This window comes from Tachysurus fulvidraco, chromosome 1 (genome assembly GCF_022655615.1).
Source record: "Tachysurus fulvidraco isolate hzauxx_2018 chromosome 1, HZAU_PFXX_2.0, whole genome shotgun sequence".
In the NCBI taxonomy this organism is placed as follows: domain Eukaryota; kingdom Metazoa; phylum Chordata; class Actinopteri; order Siluriformes; family Bagridae; genus Tachysurus; species Tachysurus fulvidraco.
Genome location: NC_062518.1, coordinates 45,819,350 through 45,840,965, shown reverse-complemented (window position 1 = coordinate 45,840,965; position 21,616 = coordinate 45,819,350). Strand labels below are relative to the sequence as shown.

The 21,616-nt window shown below is 40.0% G+C and overlaps 4 protein-coding genes across 8 annotated transcripts in view; 2 read left to right on the top strand and 2 right to left on the bottom strand.

Moving 5' to 3' along the window:
* The window catches only part of LOC113643290 (low affinity immunoglobulin gamma Fc region receptor III-like), a 546,637-nt gene that overhangs the window by 130,916 nt on the left and 394,105 nt on the right, over nt 1-21,616 (top strand). The gene's annotated exons all lie outside the window — the stretch shown is intronic.
* LOC113633966 (obscurin-like) overlaps nt 1-21,616 on the bottom strand; it is a 580,831-nt gene that overhangs the window by 252,226 nt on the left and 306,989 nt on the right. The window contains exons 14-15 of the mRNA XM_047823084.1: nt 19,263-19,538; nt 488-766 (exon numbers count right to left, since the gene is read on the bottom strand). Of these exons, the coding sequence (XP_047679040.1) occupies nt 488-766; nt 19,263-19,538 (555 nt within the window). The remainder of the gene's footprint in view (nt 1-487; nt 767-19,262; nt 19,539-21,616) is intronic.
* The window catches only part of LOC113633976 (leukocyte immunoglobulin-like receptor subfamily B member 2), a 284,910-nt gene that overhangs the window by 72,477 nt on the left and 190,817 nt on the right, over nt 1-21,616 (top strand). The gene's annotated exons all lie outside the window — the stretch shown is intronic.
* LOC113633974 (CD166 antigen homolog) overlaps nt 15,648-21,616 on the bottom strand; it is a 98,386-nt gene continuing 92,417 nt past the window's right edge. For 2 of the 4 annotated variants that reach the window (XM_047823123.1, XM_047823128.1), the window contains 7 exons: nt 18,402-18,680; nt 18,007-18,279; nt 17,578-17,913; nt 17,125-17,400; nt 16,615-16,863; nt 16,374-16,490; nt 15,648-16,288 (listed from right to left, as the gene is read on the bottom strand). In XM_047823123.1, the coding sequence (XP_047679079.1) occupies nt 16,245-16,288; nt 16,374-16,490; nt 16,615-16,863; nt 17,125-17,400; nt 17,578-17,913; nt 18,007-18,279; nt 18,402-18,680 (1,574 nt within the window). In that variant the 3' untranslated portion in view covers nt 15,648-16,244. The remainder of the gene's footprint in view (nt 16,289-16,373; nt 16,491-16,614; nt 16,864-17,124; nt 17,401-17,577; nt 17,914-18,006; nt 18,280-18,401; nt 18,681-21,616) is intronic. The other 2 variants (XM_047823139.1, XM_047823133.1) reach the window with 1 other exon arrangement.

Sequence of the window (21,616 nt, the reverse complement as noted above, 5' to 3'; positions counted from 1 at the left end):
GTATGTACCTGTGTGGGTCACTTCAACACCACTGATACTGTACACCTGTTCACTACTGACAGGTCTGTGTGAAGTATCTTTATACCAGCTGTACTGCCAGCTAGAGACACTTTCATCCTGTATGTCACAGCTCAGAGTGACGGTGTCTCCACTGAACACCTGACTATCAGGATTTATGTTTACGACTGGTTTAGGTCTTACTGTAGAAAAATAACAAAGCATCTAAATGATCATGATGAATGTGTTGTCATGGTGTATAATGCTGTTATTTATAACAAACCTCTGATAAAAATAGAAATAAAGCAAATTATGTACAAATTCTGCACCACCATCTGAACATATCTGTATTTTATTAAAAATGAGCAAAAACATGACTACATTCTGTACAGTAAAGCTATGGCATCTAAATGGTCATAATTCATGTGTCGTCGTGGTGTATAATGATGTTATTCATAACAAATAAAAATAAACAAATATCTTGACATACCTCTCACTGTTATCTTGACAGGATCACTGAATTGTGTCATGTAATAGATGCTGTTGTTTATCCTGTGTGCCCAACACCGGTACTCTGTTTCTCCTGCATTATCGACTGTCACATTAAGTGTGTTCACTTGTTCACTGTTCAGATTCTGTAACAGCTGATTATTTCTGTACCAGTAAAACTCCCATCCAGTCCCCTGCTGCAGCTCACAGCTCAGAGTGACGGTGTCTCCAGTGTAGACGGAGCTCTGAGGATTCACTCTCACAGTCGGTTTGGGTTTTACTGTTAAAAAAAAATGATAAATCATTTGTATAAAAAAAAAATAGTTGTTTATCTAAATAATTTGTACAAATACCACCAGTTTCCAATGAAATGAAAAATTTTAATTATGATTACAGCATGGGGCAGGTTTTGTGTAGCATTTCATGTTATTTTAATTACAGTAAGTTTGTTTTTAACCTGTAACCTTTTATAACAATTTGTGGAGATGAAGTTATTATTCTGTTCAATATATATGTTGTATTTAGGCTGAAATGAACTGAATATAATCTCTTACACTGTACTGTATATTGTGTATAATGTTTTTCTTATTTTAACAAAGTATAAGTAATAAAACAACGTGTCTAACCCTGTTATAGAGTTACTGTTTCCAACATGAAGTACAGATTATTTCTTTTGCAGCTTTTTCGTCTACATGACCTACCCAACAAAAAGTGGTACAGCTCCCACATACTTTGACACACAGGGGTGAGCCTGGTCTCATTTGAAAGAAGAGATTCTCTAGTTTCAGAAACTAGTTCAGATTGATTCTAGGCCTTACTGGCACAAAGTTACAGGGGTTTGAATGCAGGTTTTCATTTCCGCCTGGGTTGTTTACCTGGTAAACTGATTAATCTTATTTTTCTGGAACATGTAAGGGACAAACCAACAACTGAGAGTCATAGCCACATGTCTTGGCTTTCACCAAAAAAAATTTCAAGTCAAAAGACCCAAAAATGGCTTCAATAAAAATATTTTTCTACGGACATGGTCGTCGGGTGCAGCGTTTTTGTGTACTTGTTTACTGTATAACTTTGAAATAAAAGGCTGCAGGCTCAGTCTGAAAGGCCATAAACAAGCAGAGACTCTCTCTCTATCACTCTGGTGTGAAAACAGGCCTGTAACTTGACACCCTGAGCTGTGAGAGGGACAAAAGGTCAGGGATTACGCAAGAATTCTTCTGCGCATCCAGTTCACGCAGACACAGGCAAAGAACATACGGCATGTCATATACCGTTGGAATCGTCTGCTTATTGGCTAAACGGCTGTATAGGTCCCGGCCCATTTCATTGCTATTGGAAGGAGTAATTGTCAGTCAAAGGCGGGTTCCCAAAAATGAGGTCATGCCACCATTGGCTTCCCAGCCGTCTATCTCTGCCATACAAGCACCGATTGGCTCAAATGAGGGCTTATTTGATTCGTTAGGACCTGGGCTATAAATATGATGTAGGCTTTGAATTTTTGAATATCCCAATTAGGAGTTAGAGCGGCAAAAGGAGATGATGGCGCACTTCTGTTTCCAGTTTTCAGAACACTAACGGAATATTTGCGGCGCGACCAGAGCGTTGGATTAAAAGGCTTACAGATTTCAATTCCTTGGACCTGTGTGGATTTTTGTGGATTATTTGTGTTGGAATATATTACCCCAGTGAAGAAAGAGACGCATCTACAGGTAAGGGAAAAACCGGTCTAGCGCCACCTAGGTCAGTTTTGTCCAAAATTTTTTTCTAATTGTATGAAGGCTGTGAATCATATTGTGCTTTGTGTGTGGGCTTAAAAAATTATTGAGAGTATAAACTTTACTAGGTAAATAGGTTTTTTCGTGTTTTTGGAGGATTTGATGCTTTAAAGTTGAATTGAAGCTTGTTTCTGGGTCATCCCCTAGTGGTCACTTCTACTTCCGTAAGAGCTTGTGCCAATGATTATAATTTAATTAATTATTGAATGGCACACTTAACATTTCATCCATTTATAATTACATTTACTGTTGTGGAAAGTCTGACAAACTAGTTATTGTCAGCAATGCTGAGGTAAAAACAGACCCAAATGCAGGATATCTAAAATAAACTGAATTTATTGACTAAAAAACACAAAACAGGGACAAAGACATGACAACCAAAGACAAGACAAGACTAAACATGAGACAAGGATTCCACGCCACCATCGGCAACGAGGCATGGTTAAATACACAAGACAATTAATAATAGAGAACAGGCGTGCAGAGGCGGGGAGGAGTAAACAAGGGCGAGGCAGACATGTGAACACAGAACATAAACAAAAGCACGTGGCCAAAGTCCAGGCTGGATCCTTACAGTTAGTTCCTGTTCTTGTCACATTAGAGGGCTGGAGTCAGATATAAGTGTAGAAGTTGATTTATTTACATAGAAAAAAAGAAATTATAAAACTGTGACACAGAAATGAAGCAAAAACAAACACTAGATCAGGACATCTGCAGAATAAACACACAGCAGTAACAACAGTTACAAGACAAATACATGGTGAAACAAAGGGGTTTAAATACACTGACAAATCAAGGGTTAAAGTGAAAACAGGTGAGAATAATCCAGATACATTAGAACAACAAGCAATGACAGGACAGGGGCGGAGACAAGACATGAATCAGAACAAAAACCCACATGACAACGTAAACAAAAACACAACAGAAACAGGTCAATATACATGTGCTGGGTTTCCCTCAGACGTGTCCCAAATATCTGTAACAGTTCTCACTTACAGACGTTTTCTCACCAAGATTTAATTTAATCTATATTTTAATAAATAAATATAAAAAGCACAGAACCACAAAATATAAACTTTTCTGTCCTGAAGACTTTTACATGTCAGACAACATAGTTATAGTGTGTGTGTGTGTGTGTGTGTGTGTGTGTGTGTGTGTGTGTGTGTGTGTGTGTGTGTGTTAAACAAAATGTTTTTGGATCTCGCCAGTCAGAAATGACAAATACATTTAAACATATGTATTTTGAGATTATTCTGATAATTCTGGAATAACAAGAAATTACAAAATAATTAAATAATAATGTTTACGCCTTCTAACAAACCTGTGATGAAAAGAGGAAAAAATCATGACATACCTCTCACTGTAATCTTGACAGGATCACTGTACTCTGTGTAGTAGTAGGAGTCATAGTAGTAGTCGTCTTTGTTTCTCCTGTATGCTCCACACGTGTACTCTGTTTGTCCTGCATTATCGACTGTCACATTAAGTGTGTTCACTTGTTCACTGTTCAGATTCTGTAACACCTGATTATTTTTGTACCAGTAAAACTCCCATCCAGTCCCCTGCTGCAGGTCACAGCTCAGAGTGACGGTGTCTCCAGTGTAGACGGAGCTCTGAGGATTCACTCTCACAGTCGGTTTGGGTCTTACTGTTGGTGTGAAATGATGAAGGTGTCAGAGCTGCTTTACACTTTACAACATAAGCAGTAGATTCACTGTGTCTAACAGATGCTTTGGGTCTAAAACTAACATTTATATTTAACATTTAATACAAGATGTTACAGTTGTGTTTTTTCTTACACGGCTGATATTCAGTATATTTTAGATATAAGACTTATAATTCAGTTTGTGGGGGCACGGTGGCTTAGCGGTTAGCACTTTCGCCTCACACCTGCAGGGTCGGGGTTCGATTCCCGCCTCCGCCTTGTGTGTGTGGAGTTTGCATGTTCTCCCCGTGCCTCGGGGGTTTCCTCCGGGTACTCCGGTTTCCTCCCCCGGTCCAAAGACATGCATGGTAGGTTGTCTGGCATCTCTGGAAAGTTGTCCATAGTGTGTGTGTGTGTGAGTGAATGAGAGTGTGTGTGTGCCCTGTGATGGGTTGGCACTCCGTCCAGGGTGTATCCTGCCTCGATGCCCGATGACGCCTGAGATAGGCACAGGCTCCCCGTGACCAGAGAAGTTCGGATAAGTGGTAGAAAATGAATGAATGAATGAATAATTCAGTTTGTAATCAGATAGCAGCTTTGTAGAAGCCAACATTCTGATTTCCGTTATAAGCTTATTATTATTATTATTAGACAAAAATTTATTTAAAAAATGCGGCCTAGGGCGTTCGAGCCACATGCACAAAATTCGGTTATGTCGTAGACCCTGGTCTGAAGTTTGTTGCTTCTATTTTTCTAAGCGATCGGAATTCTGGCATTCCCGGTACGGAAGCTCAAAGTGGCCTTTTTTCCCATAGACTTCCATTATAAACTTATGAGGTTTATACCTCGGCAAGTTTTCGAGCGATTTACACCGAACTCGGACAGGTTCTTTAGGACGTTACTCCAGACAAAGTTTTTATTCCGGAGTTCCGACGGAATTTTCGGTTTTCCCGTAGTCGACGATCGAACATCCCATAGACTTGAATGGGGAATTCTGAAAAGTCCTCTAAGCTCTCACACACACAATACATCCAACATTAAGAATTGCATGTACTGTTCTATGCAGTATAATAAGTAGAATCCCATAATGACTGCAGTATTGACATGAAATGTCCAAACCCTCAGTAGCCACTTTTTGCCAAAAGTATTGGCACCCCACCGGGTATTCTGGTGACGTCACTCGACACCCTATGACGTCACCTGTAGCCCCGCCCCCAAAACAAGCAAAATCAAAAATTTGCACAACATGGAAATATGACATATCAAAACACTCAGCACAATGAGGGGAACTGCCCCACGGGTATTATGGTCATGTTACGTGACGTCACACGAGGTCACGTGTAGCCCCGCCCCAAAAACAAGCGAAATCAAAAATTTGCACAACATGGACATGTTACATATCAAAACACTCAGCACAATGAGGGGAACTACTCCACAGGTATTCTGGTCACGTCACGTCACGTGAGGTCACGTGTAGCCACGCCCCCAAAACAAGCGAAATCAAAAATTTGCACAACATGGACTTGTGACATATCAAAACACTCAGCACAATGAGGGGAACTACCCCACGGGTATTCTGGTCACGTCACGTGACGTCACGTGATGTCACATGTAGACCCGTTCCAAAAACAAGCGAAATCAAAAATTTGCACAACATGGACTTGTGACATATCAAAACACTCAGCACAATGAGGGGAACTACCCCACGGGTATTCTGGTCACGTCACGTGACGTCACGTGATGTCACATGTAGACCCGTTCCAAAAACAAGCAAAATTTAAAATTTGCACAACATGGACATGTGACATATCAAAACACTCAGCACAATGAGGGGAACTGCCCCACGGGTATTCTGGTCACGTCACGTGAGGTCACGTGTAGCCCCGCCCCCAAAACAAGTGAATTAGAAACTTTGCAAATTCTTGCACCGTCAAAGCCAACATCAAAGTTTGTCACGACGAACTTTACAAATCTAGTTACATATTTAAATGCCTTAAAATACATTAATGACATGAAATACATCCAACATTACAAAAATCATGGATTATTACCCCAGAGGTGTTAATGTGAACAGTAAAGTGAAGAGAAGATAATGAGGCTTGTGTTTAAATATTGTGAGGGATTTCTGTGATGAGACAGAGACTGATGTGGATGATAATAATAAAAATCTTTCAAAATGACAGAATTCACAGATAAAACCTTCTAATTCTAATGTCTCAAATGATCAAATAAATCAGATAATAGCAAATCCAACACAAGGTGAGGTCACAAGGTGAAAAAGACATGATGATGATTGTGATAGAAATTGGTGTTTACTAGACAGGGAAGTAAAAGTCAACACTAAAGAAACATGGACTCAGTTACTGACAACTCAAAATCTGAACCCTGAAAATAATGTGAAGATATTAAATAAGAAAAAAAAAACAGTCACAGACTCACCTGATACAGTCAGTGTAACATGATCACTGATCTGATAGTGTCCCCCATGTCCTCTGCAGGTGTAGGTTCCACTGTCAGAGTCTTCAACATGACTGATTATTAACACCTGCATTGTGGTGTCTATGAAATATCTTTTATTTCCATTTGAATAGAGTTTGTTATTATCTTTATTCCAGCTGTAAGTCCAGTTGTGAGTGTTTCCTCCTCTCTGTATTTTACATCTAAGAGTAACTGTCTCTCCAGTGAACACATGTGTATCAGGATTTATGGACACCACAGCTTTAGGACTCCCTATAAAACATTCTGCTGTTAATAAACCTTACATAAAGTCAATCCCAAGTCTATACTACTAATATCATTTTTAGAGTGAGTATGAGTTCATGTTTTTGTTACTTGTTGATACTGATATGTGTAACCTGCTTAATATTAAGTAATCAGGGGCATCATGGAGCATTTTATTTAGCACTAGTTATATCAGCTGTTCTCTTCTGTTTTCTTACATATACTTGCTTGAAAATGACATGGATTGTTCCAAATGATGCACTTTGCAAATAAAATGAATTATATCTATTTTTATTGAATTATGTGTTCATAAAAATATTTTATTACACCTGTGTTCCTCTGGCCACAATTAGTAGGGCAATTGATCACACTCTTGCCCTTTCCAGTGCAATAGACACTTACACACACAGACAAGCATTGGACATTGCATTTCATTGGGCCTCCATAAAAAAAGCTACACACTTGTAAATATTTCACACTTGTGATATGCCTTTGTCCAGCAGAGGGCAAAACCTGATCTACCAATAAGCAACACACACACACACACACACACACACACACACACACACACACACACACACACACACACACACACACACACAGTGTTTAGTCTGTAATATTTCATCAAATCATAAATATAGTGAAAATAATTCATATTTTCTGCTTTATTGTTTTACTTTATTTGTTGTATATAATTTGTTGTTTATTATACCAGATATTACAAAAATGTGTGCAAAATATATGTTAATATTTTGGAATAATTTTTTATAAGCAGTGAAATCAGACCAGGTCAGTTTTACTCTGTGCTCCTAAATTGCACAAAAAAAACAGGTAAGATTACAGGAGGGTTAAACTTGTGGTGTTTTATATTTAATATGTTAAGAAATTTAAGCAGCATAAAACTATTTGCGTGTAAATTTATTTATTCAAATCTGATGTTGTAGCATCCTTTGGTTAGATTTAAAAAAGTACATTAATAAACAGGGAACAAATTAACAAATTATACACAACCTTCTTAGCACTAAAACTATTTAAATAAGGAGACAATATAAAGATAAACTATATATAACTCACCTTGAGCCTGGACCACTGGTATGAGTGAAATCAGCACTAAAAAGGGAACAGAAACAGAACATGACGTAAATATGGAAAATTTTCAGTCTATTAATAAACACAGCACATTTTAGACACACAGAACACACGAGAATAAATCTTACTCAGGAAACTTAACTCAATTCAAAGGCATACATCTTCAGTAACCAGGGAGGGTGCATGAAAACACACACACACACTCACACACAATCACACACTCACACACTCACACACACACACACACACACACACACACACACACACACACACACACACAAGGACGATGCCTTTTTCTGCAGCAAAATAATATTCTGTCTTTACTTTCTTATTGGTCATTGATCAGGCTTTTTTGTGTGAAAAGGTTTTATTAAAGGTCTTTACAGTCTTGTTGGAGTAAGAGATTCTGATCTATTTTCTCATTTTAAAGGTGTTTCCACTCCCTCTTTGTCTCATCTTTTGTTTCAGTCAACCAGAAGTCAGGACCGTGAAGCAGAAATTCCTAATGAATTAAATGTAATATTTTATATCACCCTAGGTCGGAAGTCGATGATCAACTTTGTGGTTGTTTCATCTGACCTCCGGCCGTATGTCTTGGACACTCGGGTAAACAGAGGGGCAGAGCTGTCAACTGATCACCACCTGGTGGTGAGTTGGATCCGATGGCGGGGGAGGAAGTTGGACAGACTTGGCAGACCCAAACGTACTGTGAGGGTCAGCTGGGAACGTTTGACAGAGTCTCCGGTCAGAGAGATCTTCATTTCCCACCTCCGGCAGAGCGTCAATCAGATCCCAAGAGAGGTTGGAGACATTGAGTCCGAGTGGACCATGTTCTCCACCTCCATTGTCGACGCAGCCGCTCAGATCTGTGGCCGTAAGGTCTCCGGTGCCTGTCGTGGTGGCAATCCCCGAACCCGGTGGTGGACCCCGGAAGTAAGGGATGCCGTCAAGCTGAAGAAGGAGTCCTATCGAGCCTGGTTGGCTCGGGGGACTCCGGAGGCAGCTGATAGGTACCGAAAAGCCAAGCGAGCTTCAGCCCGGGTGGTTACGGAGGCAATAACTCGGGTCTGGGAAGAGTTCGGTGAGGCCATGGAAAAGGACTATCGGTTGGCCTCGAAGAAATTCTGGCAAACCGTCTGTCGTGGGGGGGGGAGGGGGGGGGAGGAGGAGGCAGTGCCCTGCTCACACTGTTTACAGTGGGAGGGAGAATCTGCTGACTTCGACTGGGGACATCCTCGGACGGTGGAAGGAGTACTTCGAGGATCTCCTCAACCCCACCGACATGTCTTCCGCTGAGGAAGCAGAGGGCGGGGGCTCAGTTGTAGACCCGTCGATTCCCCGAGCTGAGGTCACTGAGGTAGTTGAGAATCTCCTCAGTGGCAAGGCACCGGGGGTAGATGAGATCCACCCTGAGTACCTCAAGTCTCTGGATGTTGTGGGGCTGTCTTGGTTGACACGCCTCTGCAACATCGCATGGAGGTTGGGGACAGTGCCTCTGGACTGGCAGACTGGGGTGGTGGTCCCTCTGTTTAAGAAGGGGGAGGGTGTGTTCCAACTATAGGGGGATCACACTCCTCAGCCTCCCCGGAAAAGTCTATGCCAGGGTACTGGAGAGGAGAATTCGGCCGATAGTTGAACCTCGGATTCAGGAGGAACAATGCGGGTTTCGTCCCGGTCGTGGAACACTGGACCATCTCTATACCCTCGCCAGGTTGCTGGAGGGTTCATGGGAGTTTGCCCAACGAGTTCACATGTGTTTTGTGGATTTGGAGAAGGCTTTCGACTGTGTCCCTCGTGGTGACCTGTGGGGGGTGCTCTGGGAGTATGGGGTCCGGGGCCCTCTGTTAAGGGCTGTCCGGTCCCTATATGACCGGAGCAGGAGTTTGGTTCGCATTGCCGGCAGTAAGTCAGACTTATTCCCGGTGCATGTTGGACTCCTGCAGGGCTACCCTTTGTTACCGGTCCTGTTCATTACTTATATGGACAGGATTTCTAGGCGCAGTATGGGGCCGGATGGGGTCCGGTTTGGGGACCACAGGATTTCGTCTCTGCTTTTTGCAGATGATGTCCTGTTGGCTTCCTCAAACCAGGACCTTCAGCATGCACTGGGATGGTTTGCAGCCGAGTGTGAAGTGGCGGGGATGAGAATCAGCACCTCCAAGTCCGAGGCCATGGTTCTCAGTCGGAAAAGGGTGGCTTGCCCCCTTCAGGTTGGTGGAGAGCTCCTGCCCCAAGTGGAGGAGTTTAAGTATCTTGGGGTCTTGTTTACGAGTGATGGAAGGATGGAGCGGGAGATCGACAGGCGGATTGGTGTATCTTCTGCAGTGATGCGGTCAATATACCGATCTGTTGTGGTGAAGAAAGAGCTGAGCCACAAGGCGAAGCTCTCTATTTACCTGTCGATCTACGTTCCTACCCTCACCTATGGTCATGAGCTTTGGGTCATGACCGAAAGGACGAGATCCTGGATTACAGGCGGCCGAAATGAGTTTCCTCCGCAGGGTGGCCGGGCGCTCCCTTAGAGATAGGGTGAGGAGCTCGGTCACTCGGGAGGAGCTCAGAGTAGAGCAGCTGCTCCTCCACATCGAGAGGAGTCAGCTGAGGTGGCTCGGGCATCTGTTTCAGATGCCTTCTGGACGCCTCCCTGGGGAGGTGTTCCGGGCAGGTCCAACTGGGAGGAGGCCCCGGGGAAGACCTAGGACATGCTGGAGGGACTATGTCTCTTGGCTGGCCTGGGAACGCCTCAGTATTCCCCCGGATGAGCTGGAGGAAGTGTCTGGGGAGAGGGAAGTCTGGGCATCCACGCTTAGACTGCTGCCCCCGCGACCCGGCCCCGGATAAGCGGTAGAAGAAGAAAAAGAAGAAGCTTTTATATCATATAATTAATTCTCATGTAGATTTCTTACCTCTATGCCACTGCAATTCTAACTAATGTCATAATGTGTTAAATTTTTTAAAACTGAGTTAATTACAGGCTCGTATCTTACACCTGCTCTGTGATGGTAATGGTTCAGTATGAGCTTGTCTTAGTGGCTCATAGAAATTGTACAGTTAAAGGTATGAAAAAGGATGTCTGGTTTGATGAACCATGATTTCTTTTTCATGATGTAGATCAGGGGAGTCAAACTCAAATTCACAGTGTGCCAAAATATAAAACAGATAAAGTCACGGGCAAAACTGAATATTTATTGAAATTATTATGCCTCTCACTGTATCATTTTAAGTTCCTTTTTGAAGTGGATCTTTTTCAAAAACCAACAACAAAACATCCAAAAATAATAATTTCATTCAATGAAAATCCAATTTTTCGACTATTAACAGTTCATGCCTTGGAGTAGAAAAAGTGCATAAAGTAAATATGTATTCAAACTCAGTTTGCTACACTCTGATTTACTCTGCACATTGATCTAAGCCAGATACCTGGCATCTTTTCTTAGATGCAAGTTCATCAATGTCTGGGGTCGGGCTCTGAGCTGAGGAAATTCTCAAGATGGATTGGAAAGGCTCACGTTTAAAAATTCTCACCTTTTATCTGGGCACACAATGTCACAAACTTTGACCATACACTTTTTGACAAACTCTCCCTCATTAAAGGGCCGGGCAGATTTTGCAATCTCTGATGCCACAATAAAGCTTTACAGCCTTTACAGCAGCTTCATTTTTTGATTTTGCTTTCATGAACATAGTCTGACGGGAAACCAGACTTTTTTCATCTCCTCCGCCTTCTGGAGCTTCTGCTTTACATCCAGGTCCTTATACTTCTCATAATGTTTCATGTCATAGTGTCTTCTTATGTTATATGCTTTCGTTACAGACACTTTAGCTCCGTTAGCACACAAGACAAACAGGTCTGTCCTTTATATTCGTGAACAGATAATCTGCCTCCCACCTGTCTTGAAAGCTCCTATTGCCCATCTTTGGTTTGGCCATTTTTGAGGAGGGTGGAATTAATGATCAGAATTTAGTGACAAAAGCATGAATCCATGACCCCAACCTGCCTTATGTGAACAGTTCAGGCTGCTCATGGTGGTCTATGAATGTTTTCTTGACACATATTTCATCTGTTAATACTAACTGAGGATTGTCTGAAGTTTGGTCCATTTATGTACAGAATTTGCTTATAATGGTTAATTCCAGCATTACACTGCACCATATAACAAAGCACATTCCACACAAACCTGTGCCAGGAATAAGACCATGAGTATAGTGTAGTTTGGTGGCCTCCACAGTTACCAGATCAGAATCTCTGTGGAGAATCTCCACTGAAATCAAAAAGTTAAAAAAAAAGTTAAACATCGAAACTGAAATCACTGTCCATGAAACTCCAAGCCATGCACTTTTCTTTTTTATGCTTGGGCATGTCCCTAGGTTGGCAGATGATGTCATTATCAAGCAACTGATGAAAGACTCAAATGCCTGATTATGATTCGGATGCTAAGTCCTCGTTATCCTGCATCAAGACTGCAATGAAAACTGCACAGAAACATTCTTCAGCTGAGCAGCAACAACCTCACTGAACGGGAATCACTTGGTTGGAGGAGACCGAGTGCTTGTAGAGAATAAAGGAGAATGTGGGGAAAAAGTTGGCTGATAAGTGTGAAGATGGGGTATATACTATTTACTGTATGATGCAGGAGGAAAGCTCAGAATTGAGCACCAACATCTTGAATACATGTAAGATGCAAATATTTTCAGCTTCACGCCTCCTCCCCTTCTTCACTGCTGAACTCACAACACTGAATTTACAGTAAAAAAAGAAAGAAGCTAAACCACAACCGTGTGTGTCAGTGTACAAGACTAATGAGAAGTGTTTACTTCTGTAGAATTCTTTGATAGATTTGACACAAATAAGTAAATGATACTAGACAATAGTTTGGTGATAGTGTGTATTAGAATAAACTAATGTGATGTTAGATAAATTTACCAAATTATCTGAACTTAATAACTGGTTGTGCCGCCCGTAGCATCAAGAACTGCAATCAAGCATTTGCGATAACTTGCAGTGAGTCTGTTACAGCGCTGGAATTTTAGTCGACTCATCTTTGCAGAATTGTTGTAATTCAGCTACATTGGAGGGTTTTTGTGCATGAACCGCCTTTTTAATGTCATGCGACAGCTTCTCAATAGGATTCAGGTCAGGACTTTGACTGTTCTCTTCAGCTTGAGGTCACATACAGATAGCCACAGATTGTCCTTCAGGATTTTATGGTAGAAAGCAAAATTCATGGTTTTATTTATCACAGCAAGTCTTCCAGGTCCTGACCAAACAGCCCCAGACCATCACACTACCACCACCATATTTTACTGTTGGTATGATGTTCTTTTTCTGAAATACTTTATTACTTTTACGCCAGATGTAATTGGACACACAGCTTCTGTAACTGTTCAACTTTTGTCTCATCAGTCCACAGAGTATTTTACCAAAATGGGATCATCAAGATGTTTTCTGGTAAATCTGAGATGAGCCTTTATGTTCTTTTTGCTCAGCAGCAAATTTCATCTTTGAACTCTGCCATGCAGGTCATTTTTTGTCCAGTCTCTTTCTTATGGTGGAGTCATGAACACTGACCTTAACTGAGGCAAGAGAGGCCTGCAATTCTTTGGATGTTGTTGTGGGGTCTTTTGTGGCATCTTGGATGAGTCATCGCTGCACTTTTGGGGTAATTTTGGTCAGCCTTCCACTCCTGGGAAGGTTCACCACTCTGCTGTGTATCTTTTGAGGTCTACATCACTTTGTCTGTCAGGTCTTATTTAAGGTGTTTCTTGATTGCAAACAGGTGTGGCAGTAATCAGGCCTGGGTGTGGCTAAAGAAACTCAGGTGTGATAAACCACAGTTATGTTTTAACAGGGGGAGCAAACACTTTTTCACACAGGGCCATGTCGGTTTGGATTTCCCTTAATAATAAAAACCTTCATTTAAAAACTGCATGTTGTGTTTACTTGTTATCTTTGACTAATATTTAAATTTCTTTGATGATATGAAACACTAAAGTGTGACAAACTTGCAAAAAAAAAAAAAAATCAGGAGGAGGGGCAACACTTTTTCACACCACTGTATATACACTCATCAGCCACAACACTGAAACTACCTGCCTAATACTATGTCCATCTTTTTCCACCCAAACGGTTCTGACCTGTCAAGTTATGGTAAAATGGCATAGCATAATGTTTATATGTGTGACATGTTTTGTGTTATGTCTTGTGTTTAGTTTTCTATGTCTTTTATTTTGATATATGTTTGCCCTGTGTGAAAAAGTGCTTGCCCCCTAAACCTAATAACTGGTTGTGCCGCCCTTAGCAGCAAGAACTGCAATCAAGCGTTTGCGATAACTTGCAGTGAGTCTGTTACAGCGCTGTGGAGGAATTTTGGTCTACTCATCTTTGCAGAATTGTTGCAATTCAGCCACATTGGAGGATTTTTGAGCATGAACCAACTTTTTAATGCGACAGCTTCTCAATAGGATTCAGGTCAGGACTTTGACTGTTTGCTTCAGCTTGAGGTCACAAACAGATAGCCACAGATTGTCCTTCAGGATTTTATGGTAGACAGCAGAATTCATGGTTTTATTTATCACAGCAAGTCTTCCAGGCCCTGACCAAACAGCCCCAGACCATCACACTACCACCACCATATTTTACTGTTGGTATGATGTTCTTTTTCTGAAATGCAGTGTTACTTTTATGCCAGATGTAATGGGACACACACCTTCTATAACTGTTCAACTTTTGTCTCATCAGACCACAGAGTATTTTCCCAAAAGGGGATCATCAAGATGTTTTCTGGCAACATCTGAGATGAGCTTTTATGTTCTGGTGCTCACAATGCCAGAGATTGATCTGCATGGTCAGCCAGTGTCTCATGGGATTGATGTGGATGGAGCCGCCTGGAGACTGCCATGCCTTTTATGAACCGATGTTGTGCCAGTCAGCTGTATGGTCTGGTCTTTATCAGCAATCAGGTCTGAGTTCTAGGTATTGTCCTAGATGAGGGACTGAGTAGTCTGTGGAAAGAAGCTCCATCTTGTTTTTTGAGTTTGCCTTCAAGAAGCAGAACCACAATCTGATTATAACAGAGAGAAGAGTTTGTTGCACACATAGGGGTGGTCCAGCTTAGCTGATCACACCACCCTCTGGAGAATCCCGTCTGTCCTGTTTGGTGCTGTTCTCAAACCAGGCCGTGATGCTTCCTGTCAGGTTTCTGTCTATGATGGTGTGAAATGTCCTCACCACCTTGGACATTTAAGGGCCTTTAAACTCCTCTCTTTGGTGATATTAATGCTGCTGGGCCTTCATCATCAGTGTCAACAAGGTGCAGGAAATCCAGTTTAATCAACTTGGAGAATTCTGCAATTTGTTCTCCTTCTGTCACTATGTGCACCGCTGCTGCCCTCTGGTGGCTAGTGGTGATAGTAGCATGATCTCACAGTAACAAACTGGATTTAATATTAATACAGTATAATATGCAAGAAACAAATTTCATGTTACATATAGTTTATGTCTCTTAGAAGTGTGTGATGTACTTCACTACAGACAACTAGCAACAATTCACCCCAATTCTGTAGACTGTGTTAGTGATTTATTTCTTACTCTTTCACTTATGATGTTCTATTAGAGTTTTACAGTGAAACCATGTACTTCACTTCATAAGTAACTTGTTATTGGCTGTAACGCTGACTTTCTGATTTATTTACAGTGTTGTGTTAGTGCTGTACATCAGTGTACCAGTGTGTAGACATTCAGAAAGAATAATAACACTTCAGTTTGATTCCTTATTTACTCCTGACCTTCACTGCACTGAGATCCTCTACTGACACTGAATAATACTGCAGGATCCAGTTATCTGCCTTTAAGATAAAACTTTATTAATCACATGTCAGAAATTCTAATGTTCCAGCAGGAGACAAACATTTAGACAATGAAAAGACAACAGTTTAACAGCAGTGAATTGATCATGATGGATTTATTTAATTGATCAACATTTCATCCATAAATCTCCTCACACAACAATTAAAGTTCACACAACTGAAACATAACAGCATCTAACTGAGATTGTAAGTCTACAACTAAATATTCAACTAGAGAAAATCTCAAGAAATAGAAAACACAGCAGTACAAATACAGAAGTGGTAGAATTTATATTGAGAAAACACAACACAATTAAACAAACCTATTAGTCTTTACATCCCCCAATGATGCTAGTTTCCAGCTTTTTTTTTTCTCAAAAACTTTGTGTTTTATTAAAGTAATATTTCTCAGTTTTTACTATTGTTTTAACAGACTGTAAGCTTTATTGGAGATTACACACATTGACCTTCATTCATGAGGAGGTTTGCAGACATTAACTAAATAAATCCATTCAGAACAGTGACGGTGTCTAGAAGACACTAAGCAAATAACAGCAGGACATTAAAATGACAAATCAGTATTATTTTAAAATCCACACAAAACCATAAAGAAAAAGAAATTCTGAAATGATCTTTTTCAGTAAATGTTTATTCTTTTTATAGATTACTTTTTATAACTTTTCTCACTCTATAACTGCATTCTTAATCCTGTCTTCATCAGTGTGACCTGTTAAAGAAATTTAAAATGTAATTTATTTCATTAATTAAAGAACATTATGTGAAATATAGAGACATACTGAAAGAGTTCTTACCTCGAGCTCTGTAACATATGAGCAGCAGAATGATGGTCACCAGCAGATACGGAGAGGCCGTCACCACACTACAGATCAGCATGAGCACTGAGAATGGAGCTTCTACAGGTGATGGGCCTGAAGCAGAATAAAATAATAATTATAATGATTTTTGATTCATGCTGAACTGTTTAGATGTTTTACTTAAACTGCAAATAAGTTCAACTCATTAAATCATAGTTGTATTTAAATAATTTCTCACGTCTGACTGAGACCCAGCTTTTCAGTGACTCTCCTCTCTCTGGGTGTTCACAGTGGTAGAAACCTTCATCTGACTTTGAGACAGTTTGGATGATCATCTCTCCTGTAGTCTGGTTCTGGAGAACTGATCCATCTTTATAGAAATCAGCTCGGAGGTTTGAGGGATTTGGGTTGTGATATAAACAGCGTAGAGTCAGAGGATGTCCCTCAGTCACAGGATGGACAGGACTCTCCAGGATCACATCACCATCTAGAACACAGAAAATCACTAACAAGAAAATCCACACACTATAATGTGTCTGTGGATAATAAATAAAAGTTCTCTAATTTATCTGTATGTAACATAAAATACTCTAAACCTGTGGAGTCTGGAGGTTTTTCATCTAAATTAAAAAAAAATAAACTGTCTTCATGAACAGTTTCTCCCAAATGAAATCTCAGCGTTCTAAATATTCTGTAATGAATCATTTCCCTTTTCCTTTAACATTAAACACACTACATGAAGACTCACCATGCACTGTGATGTTGACAGGATTACTGTTTTCTCCAGATTCAGACTCACACCAGTAAACTCCAGTGTAGGATGTGGAGAGGAAGCTGATGTTACATGTAGATCCTGTAACTGATCCCCAGTGTGAACAATCTAACACTCTCTCACTGTGTGTGTATCGTCTCACTGTCCATCCAGTAGACTTACTCTGGTCCTCACAGCTCAGTGAGAGAGAGTCATTAGTAAAGTGTTGAGTTCTGCTGGGATTGATGATCAGAGAGACTGGAGGAGATTCACCTTAAACAGAAAAGAGCCATTTAAAGTGGCAAACAAAATAATGAGAATTAAGGAAAAAAAAGTAAAGTGCAGTATTTCTTTTCAAGCAAAAAACAGTTTTTATTATGTTACAGGATTAGCATTCAGCATGTTATATTCATAATTTTATCTTCTATACTTCAGCACAATTTTCCTCACCAATGATCCATAGTGGCTGTAGATTGCTGTACTGTGTGTGAAGGGCTGGTTCTCCTCTCTCTCCTCTGCACATATAAACTCCTGTGTGTTTAAGAGCAGCAGGACTGAGAGTGTATTTGCCTCCAGATCCTCTGCTGCTGTCTGAGAGGAGCTCCACATACACAATATAGCCACGATTATTATTTATTCCAGTTAATCCGTCTCTGTAGGGAACAACTGTGTACCAGCTGAATGTCCAGTCTGTAGAGGAGTCTGTAACCTCACAGCTTAGAGTCACTGAGTCTCCTTCAGTCAGCCAGCTGTGTGGAGATACACTCAGTACTGCCTGTGGTCTCTCTGTTACACAGGAAATACAAGATAAATTGTATCTAGTTTTACTTAATACAATGTAAGAAACTTTACATGCACATTTTCACCTGACACACTCACCTGATACAGTCAGTGTAATAACATCACTGGAGTGTGAGGAGCGTGAGCCTCCTCTCTCTGTTCCTCTACAGGTGTATGTACCTGTGTGGGTCACTTCAACACCACTGATACTGTACACCTGTTCACTACTGACAGGTCTGTGTGAAGTATCTTTATACCAGCTGTACTGCCAGCTAGAGACACTTTCATCCTGTATGTCACATCTCAGAGTGACGGTGTCTCCACTGAACACCTGATTATCAGGATTTATGTATACGACTGGTTTAGGTCTCGCTGTTGAAAAATAAAAGAGCATCTAAATGATCATGATGAACGTGTTGTCATGGTGTATCATGGTTTAATTATGTTATTCATAACAAACCTCTGCTAAAAACAGAAGAAAAATCATGACATACATCTCACTTTAATCTTGACAGGATCACTGAACTGTGTCATGTAATAGTTGTAGTTGTTTATCCTGTGTGCCCAACACGTGTACTCTGTTTCTCCTGCATTATCGATTGTCACTTTAAGTGTGTTCACTTGTTCACTGTTCAGATTCTGTAACAACTGATTATTTCTGTACCATTGAAACTCCCATCCAGTCTCCTGCTGCAGCTCACAGCTCAGAGTGACGGTGTCTCCAGTGTAGACGGAGCTCTGAGGATTCAGTCTCACGGTCGGTTTGGGTTTTACTGTTGAAACCAAATGATAAATTATTTGTACAAAAAAAAATATTTGTTTATCTGTTTTGTGGGTTGGGGTTGGAGGAGGGAGTTAGATCACGGCAGCAGCGAAGCGCTAGAACGGCTCTATGAATGGGAATTTAAATGGTCAGGTAATATGGAGGTCATAACCGGATTGGTGCGTGTCGTGGACAGCTGATTAACAGCTGATGCACGCTTGACTGTATTTTAATGAATAAATATAAAAAACACAGAACCACAAAATATAAACTTTTCTGTCCTGAAGATGTTTACATGTCATAAAACATAGTTATAGTGTGTGTGTGTGTGTGTGTGTGTGTGTGTGTGTGTGTGTGTGTGTGTGTGTGTGTGTGTGTGTGTGTGTGTGTGTGTGTGTGAGCGTGTGTGTGTGTGTGTTAAACAAAATGTTTTTGGATCTCACCAGTCAGAAATGACAAATACATTTAAACATATGTATTTCAAGATCATTCTGATAATTCTGGAATAACAAGAAATTACAAAATAATTAAACAATAATGTTTACGCCTTCTAACAAACCTGTGATGAAAAGAGGAAAAAATCATGACATACCTCTCACTGTAATCTTGACAGGATCACTGAGCTCTGTGTAGTAGTTGTCGTTGTTGTAGTTTATCCTGTATGCTTGACACCGGTACTCTGTTTCTCCTGCATTATCGACTGTCACATTAAGTGTGTTCACTTGTTCACTGGTCCGTAGCCACTGATTATTTTTGTACCAGTAAAACTTCCATCCAGTCCCCTGCTGCAGCTCACAGCTCAGAGTGACGGTGTCTCCAGTGTAGACGGAGCTCTGAGGATTCACTCTCACAGTCGGTTTGGGTTTTACTGTTGGTGTGAAATGATGAAGGTGTCAGAGCTGCTTTACACTTTACAACATAAGCAGTAGATTCACTGTGTCTAACAGATGCTTTGTGTCTAAAACTAACATTTATATTTAACATTTAATACAAGATGTTACAGTTGCATGTTTTCTTACACGGCTGATTTTCAGTATATTTTAGAAATAATTATAATTAATTCAGTTTGTAATCAGATAGCAGTGGTCAAAATGTCTGGGATGTTCCTGTTCATCACATCATCATTAAATCTGAGTGTTCACACATTTTATAGAGTCGACAGCAGACAAAGTTATTACATATTTAAATGTCTTAAAATACATTGACATGAAATACATCCAACAGAACAAAAGTAAATCATGTATTATTACCCCTAGAGGTGTTAATGTGAACAGTCGAGTGAAGAGAAGATAATGAGGCTTGTGTTTAAATATTGTGAGGGATTTCTGTGATGAGACAGAGACTGATGTGGATGATGATGATAAAAATCTCTCAAAATATCAGAATTCACAGATAAAACCTTCTAATTCTAATGTCTCAAATCATCAAAAAAAAGAGATAATAGCAAATCTTTTCAGCTTTAGGACTCCCTATAAAACATTCTGTTGTTAATAAACCTTACATAAAGTCATTCCCAAGTCTACACTACTAATATCATTTTTAGAGTGAGTATGAGTTCATGTTTTTGTTACTTGTTGATACTGATATGTGTAACCTGCTTAATATTAAGTAATCAGGGGCATCATGGAGCATTTTATTTAGCACTAGTTATATCTGTTGTTCTCTTCTGTTTTCTTACATATACTTGCCTGAAAATGACATGGATTGTTCCAAATGATGCACTTTGCAAGTAAAATTAATTATATCTATTTTTATTGAATTATGTGTTCATAAAAATATTTTATTACACCTGTGTTCCTCTGGCCACATTTAGTAGGGCAATTGGTCACACTCTTGCCATTTCCAGTGCAATGAACACACACACACACACACACACACACACACACACACACACACACACACACACACACACACACACACACACACACAATGTCCACAAACACACGCACCCAAACACACACTTACACACCACACAAACACACAGACAAGCATTGGACATTGCATTTCATTGGGCCTCCATTAAAAAAGCTACACATTAGTAAATATTTCACACTCGTGATATGCCTTTGTCCAGCAGAGGGCAAAACCTGATCTAGAAATAAGCTTCACACACACACACACACACACACACACACACACACACACACACACACACACACACACACACACACACACACTGTGTTTAGTCTGTAATATTTCATCAAATTATATACCTCTGATCATTAATATAGTGAAAGTAATTTATTATTTCTGCTTTGTTATTTTACTTTATTTATTGTATATAAATGAGGTTTATTATACCAAATATTACAAAAATGTGTGCAAAATATATGTTAATATGTTGGAAAAATTTTACAGCTCATTATTTATAAGCAGTGAAATCAGACCAGGTCAGTTTGACTCTGTGCTCCTAAATTGCACAGAAAAGCAGGGAAGATTACAGGAGGGTTAAACTTGTGCTGTTTTATATTTAATATGTTAAGAAATTTAAGCAGCATAAAACTATTTGAGTGTAAAATTATTTATTCTAATCTGAGGTTGTAGCATCCTTTGGTTAGATCTAAAAAACTACATTAATAAACAGGGAACAAATTAACAAATTATACACAACCTTCTAAGCATTTTATAGAGTCGACAGCAGACAAAGTTATTACATATTTAAATGTCTTAAAATACATTAATGACATGAAATACATTCAACAGAACAAAAATAAATCATGGGTTATTACCCCAGAGGTGTTAATGTGAACAGTAAAGTGAAGAGAAGATAATGAGGCTTGTGTTTAAATATTGTGAGGGATTTCTGTGATGAGACAGAGACTGATGTGGATGATGATGATAAAAATCTCTCAAAATATCAGAATTCACAGATAAAACCTTCTAATTCTAATGTCTCAAATGATATTAAATAAATCAGATAATAGCAAATCTTTTCAGCTTTAGGAC